At 39.9% G+C, this 7,280-nt stretch overlaps 1 protein-coding gene across 1 annotated transcript; it reads left to right on the plus strand.

Annotated features, from left to right (window-relative positions):
* The first annotated feature begins 1,765 nt into the window (after positions 1-1,765).
* LOC120636270 lies at positions 1,766-6,004 on the plus strand. The gene is made up of 4 exons (XM_039907679.1): positions 1,766-2,125; positions 3,114-4,044; positions 5,194-5,429; positions 5,999-6,004. The coding sequence occupies exons 1-4, from the start codon at positions 1,766-1,768 to the stop codon at positions 6,002-6,004; spliced, it is 1,533 nt and encodes a 510-aa protein (XP_039763613.1).
* Positions 6,005-7,280: the final 1,276 nt, after the last annotated feature.

Genomic DNA, 7,280 nt, shown 5'->3' on the forward strand with positions numbered 1-7,280 from the left:
TCGAGATGTTTATGTCGAAAACTTGGGTTGCCTATCAACAATTTTCGACACTGTACAATCTCGACTTCGGCAGGCTCATATAAAAAATACTTCCCACTATAACTTGCGCCGTAAGTTTGCTGTATTTAACGTTGGTGACGTAGTTATGAAGCGTGCTTACTTCCTTAGCAAGAAGAAAAACCGTTTTTATAAAAAACTAGTTTATGTTTTACAAGACATGGCTGGAAAGGATCTAGGAACCTGGCATATCAAAGACTTAAAATCAACCGTATTGTCCAATTAGTTTTCCTATCTAAATTAGTTTTTTTAATATTTTATTACACAATATTATGTTATTTTCTTCTCATCGCCTTTCGTTATTTCATCTATGGCTAAGTTTGTAGGAGAGTCTATGGTTTTTCTTACAACCATTAACTTTTAATGTGGAAGGATGCGTCAGTATTTCAAATACAAACACTGTTGCTTTTATTGTATGCGTGAAGTACGAGAGAATTTGAAAGTTGAGTTTGAATACGTTATTGTACGGACGCTACTAAGCGTCCTAGCGGATTTCATTACAGTGGAATGAAATCCTCGGAAGGCGAGGGGGATATGTAACGTAATAACATTACTATTTCATTTTATATATTAATATTGTTAAATATAGGTTTGATTTCGCCAAAGGGTGGGTTCCATATGTACCGCTGTGGACAGGGATTATGATACCTATTTTTGGAAGAAGTTCAATTATCGCCTCATCTGCTGCCGTAGAATCGATATTTGCAGATTTGAATAATCATGAGATTAGGGGTGAAATTCCAATGCGAACTGATAGATTTGTTATGCAACATCTCGAACGCATCGACATTAAATTTGTGCGCGCACGGGAGGAGACGCGCGGGGGGCCAGGCGAGTCGACGGGGACATCGCACGGTCGCGGCGGCGAAAGGCACTCGCAAACGGACCACCGACGACGCGATCGGCGGTTTTATAGACAATTGTCTTTTGTCTTTTGTTGTTCTCATTATAACCAGCTTTATATACAGTCCACTTAGTTTTATTTATAAACACATAAAAGCGGCCGTGAGGACGCCAACAGTGGTCCTTCAGGATTCGCCTAGAATAACAAAAGTTGGTCAGCATAGTGGAATCGGAGCACCTTAACTGCGGTCTTCAGCTGTGGAACATTCAAAAACTTCAATTAAGCAGCCGCACAAGCCCGAGCGAAGTCTACCATACAAAATCTGGCGATCGTATATCGGACTTTGGACCCGTCGAGTCACCTTCAGAGGACATACCTACCTACATACTACCTACATTGGAAATTGTTATCGTGTGGATGGTTTGGATCTTCATCAGTGAATCCATCTCATCTTCATAATTCCAATTATTTCCTTATCTTTCCTTCGCTTAACGTGCATACAACCTACCTATTTTCTTTATCCAAGTAATGTAATCCAGTGAAAACAGCCTTATTTAGCGATAGCGTGGGTATCTCATAGGTATTCCATAGTAGTAAGTATTTTGTTCAATTGACAAATCCCTTTAATCTTTCACATAGCTATCACCTAGTTGACAATAAGTAGGTATTAGAACATTTGGAACGATTAGCAAAACCTCGCGTGCATATGGCAAGCGGCCGGTTCTTATCTCAATGTATAGGTTAAACATAGTTCGCTTCTTTTGTTTCAAAACATTCTTAGTACAGCAGGTGTTGTAAGTTAATTGACTTGGTTTTGTTTGTTTACGTATTTGTAAATTTGTATTTTGCGCGTAGATTATCATTATGGCTGAAGAAAAATTTGAAAAATTAATTAGAAGACGTAGTTGTATGAAGTCGAAATTAACTATATTCAATAACTATATAAAGGTTTTTCAAAGTGGCGGCACAGCTAGCAATTTGCAACTACTAGACTTAGAAAGTCGTTTTAATAAATTCGAAATCTTATATGCTGACTTTGATAAACTTCAGAGTAAGATCGAGATGCTTTCGGAGGACCTCGACGAGGAGACCGGAGAGCGCGCGCAATTCGAAGACCAGTATCACAGGCTGGTGGCCACAGCGCGCAGTCTGCTCGGTACGCGGCGTCCCGAGCAGGCTCCCGAACTTCGAGACAGCTCCGTAACGAGTAACGAGGATGTTCAGGCAAGTGGGTTTAAATCGAGTTGCGTAAGATTGCCTAAAATTGAGTTACCAGTCTTTCATGGTAACTATCAACACTGGCTCGAGTATAGGGAAACATTTATTTCTTTAATCCATTCGAGAAACGATATTGACAGCATAAATAAATTACATTATCTTCGCGCCTCTTTAAAAGGTAGTGCTTCCTTAGTCATCGATAAATTAGATTTTAAAGCTGAAAATTATGAGTCAGCTTGGACTTTATTGTGTTCTAGGTATGATAATAAACGCCTTCTTGTGAACAACCATGTGAATGCCATATTCAACATCGAGCAAATGCAAAGCGAATCATACCAGTCCATACGCGACACGGCGTGTCATAGACATAACTAATAAAAACTTGCGCGCTTTGCTTACATTAGGTCAGCCCACTCAGCATTGGGATACAATTATAATCCATATGATAGCCGCAAAACTTGACGGTGTGACTCATCGAAAATGGGAAGAGCATAGAAATACTATGTCTGATCCTCCTTCGTTAGAAATTTTTATTAGTTTTCTGAGCAGCAGGGCAGACTTATTAGAAACTTTAAAAGAAAGTAAAACTACAATGCAAACATCAGCATCATCTAAATCTAATACAAACTTACTTATAGCTACGGAAAATAAACATTTACAAAATAACAAATATAACAATAAAAATCAATTAAAAAGTAATAAAAAACCATACTCGTGCCCTATTTGCAATCAGCAGCATTATCTTTTTAACTGTGAATCATTTAGGGCCCTACCCATAGAAAGTCGCATTCAGAAGGCTACCGACTCTCAGGTTTGCCGGAATTGTTTACGGCCCGGGCATTTTCCGGAAAAATGTCCTCTGGCTAGCTGCAAATACTGTAAAAAGAAGCACAATACACTCCTGCACCTACATGAGTCGCAGACAACCCCTGAACCTGTCATACCATCAGTTAACAGTATTAATAATTCCGCTAACTCAAAAAACCAAATACAGGTTGCTACCTCTTCGCAAATTTTGCTTTCCACAGCGCTCGTGAAAGTAGTCGATAGCAGAGGTGATGATCAGCCCTGCCGTATATTGCTGGACAATGGCAGTACGAGCAACTTTATTACACAATCACTCTGCGGTAAGCTGGGTTTGACACGACGTAGTGCCAACTCCACGGTGACAGGTATAAACAATAATACTTCTCATATTACACAGTCTTGCAGCCTTATAATGAAATCGTACTATAATAATTACAGTTTAACTGTAGACTGTTTTATTTTGCCACAAATAACTCAAGCATTACCGTCTTCTTATTTTGAAGTTAGTAACATTCCACTTCCAATTGGAATAAGCCTTGCTGACCCCTCCTTTAACGTTCCTGCAGTCATAGACATCTTAGTAGGCGCTGAAGTCTTTTGGTCAGTCTTATGTAGTAATTCCATATATTTAGGTAAAAATCAACCTAAATTATATGAAACGAAATTGGGTTGGTTGGTGTCTGGGTATGTTGCCCGTCTTAAAGCACCGTCTTCGTCTCTCTTTTGTAACTTTATAAATGAGAAAGCTAATCCAGACTTAACTCGCTTCTGGGAACTAGACAGCGTAGCAGCTGAGCACTCTTTATCTCCCGAAGAACGTGCATGTGAGCAGAGCTTCTTAGAAAACACTACACGCAAGAAAGACGGACGTTTTGTCGTGACAATGCCACTGAAGGAACATCCCTCAGTCTTAGGCGATTCTTTCTACAAGGCAAAATGTCGTTTTTTGTCTTTAGAGCGTAAGTTTCTTCGAGAACCTGTCTTCAAAGATAGGTATATAGATTTTATGCGTGAATATGAGCGCCTGGGTCACATGACTGAAAATAAAGCGTCAGCAAATAGCTGCGCTGATACTATAAACTACTACTTGCCACATCATAGCATAGTTCGGGAGTCGAGTTTGACGACCAAACAGAGAACCGTTTTTGATGCTTCTTCTCCTTCTTCCTCAGGGTTATCTTTAAATGATATACAAATGGTAGGTCCAACAGTACAGGAAGACTTATATTCAATCCTGTTACGTTTCCGCCAACACAAGTATATTGTTACCGGAGACATAGAGAAAATGTATAGAGCGATTGAGCTTAATCCAACTCAACGTTCTCTTCAACAAATTATTTTTCGGTACGACCCATCGGAACCTTTGAAAACCTTCACCCTTAACACATTGACTTATGGAACTGCATCTGCGCCATATTTGGCCACCAAGTGCTTGGTTAGTCTAGCATCTAGCCCTTCAGACATCAGCATTTCACGGTCAATTCAAAGAGACTTTTACGTTGACGATTACTTAGGTGGTGCGTCGACTATTGATGAAACCATAAGAATATGTAAAGGGGTCATAGATACACTAAAATCCGCGCAATTTAATTTGAGAAAACTTAAATCGAAAAAGCAGGTAATTCTTGAATCAATTGTACCACTATATACTGAATCAGGCAACGTATTAGAAATTTCAAATAGTAAAAATAATAAAACTTTAGGTCTAAATTGGATTTGTGATTTAGACATATTATCATTTTCAATTAACATTGAACTCCATGATACGATCACGAAACGTCACGTGCTCTCTGTGATTAGTCAGATTTTTGACCCATTGGGTCTTGTAGGCCCATGCATAGTGGAAGCTAAAATCATAATGCAGAGACTTTGGATCGAACAATGTTCGTGGGATGAAGAAGTCTCAAAGGAAATACAACAATCATGGATGTCATTCGCTAAAACTTTACCTATTCTTAATAATTTAAAAATTCCTCGTTGGATACTTAATGATGACATCATCACCCATGAAGTTCATGTATTTTCAGATTCGTCAGAGAGAGCCTATGGGGCCTGTTTATATGTTCGTTCTGTCAGCAAGTCAAACTTAATTTCAGTACATCTTCTAACCTCAAAAAGCAGGGTCGCCCCAGTTAAGCCAACGACAATTCCACGTCTTGAGCTTTGCGGATCTTTATTGGCTGCAAGATTATGTAAGAAAGTTTTACATTCTTTAACTTTTCCAACTGAAAAATGTAGATTCTGGTGTGACTCGATGATTGTTTTAGGATGGTTGAAAACTCCGTCAACACGACTTAAAAGCTTCGTTCGCAATCGTGTTCATGAAATACAAGATAGCACCAAAGGTCACACGTGGAACTATGTACCGTCGAAAGATAATCCAGCCGATCTTCTTTCTCGAGGGCTGAAGGCTGATCACATCAGCAATTCTCGCTTATGGTGGTCAGGGCCAACATTTTTGGCTAATAATGAATCTGAATGGCCAAAAGTGCCCAATACTAATGTGAATAATGATTTACCTGAGATAATTACTTGCAACTTAATGCTCGATGTGAACCCTAATGCCAATTTATTTACTGACCTAATTAAAAATAAATCAAACTTAACTAAGTTAAAAAACATAATAGGTTACATAATACGATTTATTTACAATTGTAAAAATAATGCTAAGCGGTCCGGTTATCTTACGACTCAAGAACTTCAAACTTCATTAAACTTGATTATTCATAAAGCTCAACTAGACATGTTTCCCGATGAGTATGAAATTCTAAAAGCCGGGAAGGTACTGTCCAAGAAAAATAGACTTATTTCTTTGACTCCATTTTTAGACTGCAATAACATAATCCGGGTAGGTGGCAGGCTCGATAATTCTCCTTATGCTTATGACACAAAACACCCAATCTTGTTATGCAGTAAACACCATTTCACTAAAATACTTTTTGAATATTTTCATAAGAAATACCTACATACACCACCGCAGCTCTTACTAGGAACTATCAGGCAAACATATTGGCCTTTAGGTGGAACGAATTTAGCCAAAGCCATTGTGAATAAATGTGTACGATGTTTCAGATATAAAGCCGAGAATGCCCAACCTATAATGGGGCAACTACCGACATCCAGAACTGAGTTAGAGTTTCCTTTCTTGCATTGTAGTGTCGACTACGCGGGACCAGTGATGATAGCAGACCGAAAGGGCCGAGGTTGTAAAATTTCTTGTAAAATCGGACCTTCAAAATCAAATTGCCCAAGAAGGCATTGAATTTAAATTTGTGCCGGCCTACACACCTCACTTTAATGGGTTAGCTGAAGCGGCAGTTCACTCCACAAAGCATCATCTTAAAAGGTTGCTGCAAACCACTCATCTTACCTATGAGGAGATGGCTACCTGCCTCGCTCAAATAGAGGCTGTTTTAAATTCGCGTCCGCTCACCCCTATTTCCTCTAATCCAAATGATTTTACAGCTATTACCCCTGCTCACTTTTTAATTGGGCGTTCACTGACGTCGATTCCGCATCCACACATACCGGACGATGCCAACGTCAATCGACTCGAGCGATATAAGAGAGACGAAACAATTAAACAGCATTTTTGGCGTCGATTCTCAGTTGAATATATAGGCCTGCTGCAGAAGAAAGTGAAGTGGACATCGTCAAGAAGGGAGCTTAAGGTCGGAGCTCTGGTGCTTATCAAAGAGAAAGCCCTTCCCCCTCTGCTTTGGAGTATGGGTCGCATAATAAATGTTTATCCAGGCAGCGACGGCGTCGCTGCCTGGATAAAGACTCAGCGAGGAACAATACGAAGAGCATTTAACAACATATGTCCCTTTCCAGAAGGTTGAATAGTTCAACCCGGGGAGCATGTGCGCGCACGGGAGGAGACGCGCGGGGGGCCAGGCGAGTCGACGGGGACATCGCACGGTCGCGGCGGCGAAAGGCACTCGCAAACGGACCACCGACGACGCGATCGGCGGTTTTATAGACAATTGTCTTTTGTCTTTTGTTGTTCTCATTATAACCAGCTTTATATACAGTCCACTTAGTTTTATTTATATACACATAAAAGCGGCCGTGAGGACGCCAACAAAATTAATGGAGCGATGTAAGGTATTAGACGGACATAAAATAGCTAAAGACTTCGTTAAAGCTTCTGAGGAACAAACTATCTCAGTCGAAGAGCAGCTCGGAACAGAACTCGACGATCCACAGCACACAACCCTACAACCTGACGAATTCCCGTTTGGCGTCACTACAAATAATATTTGTATCACTTCAAATGAGAAGGCGAGCAAAGGATTACAACATAAACCAGAGTGCAACGAAACTTTAAGCATTATTTTAAATAAATTAAATA

This window comes from Pararge aegeria, chromosome Z (assembly GCF_905163445.1).
Source record: "Pararge aegeria chromosome Z, ilParAegt1.1, whole genome shotgun sequence".
Taxonomy (NCBI): domain Eukaryota; kingdom Metazoa; phylum Arthropoda; class Insecta; order Lepidoptera; family Nymphalidae; genus Pararge; species Pararge aegeria.

What these genes read in the sequence shown, in the direction of transcription:
- LOC120636270 (XM_039907679.1), top strand. Translation starts at nt 1,766, where the DNA reads ATGGCTGAAGAAAAATTTGAAAAATTAATTAGAAGACGTAGTTGTATG. An exon ending in CGAGTAACGAGGATGTTCAG is followed by an intron (nt 2,126 to 3,113) that starts GCAAGTGGGTTT and finishes AACCAAATACAG; the next exon opens with GTTGCTACCTCTTCGCAAAT. An exon ending in TAGCATAGTTCGGGAGTCGA is followed by an intron (nt 4,045 to 5,193) that starts GTTTGACGACCA and finishes TGATTGTTTTAG; the next exon opens with GATGGTTGAAAACTCCGTCA.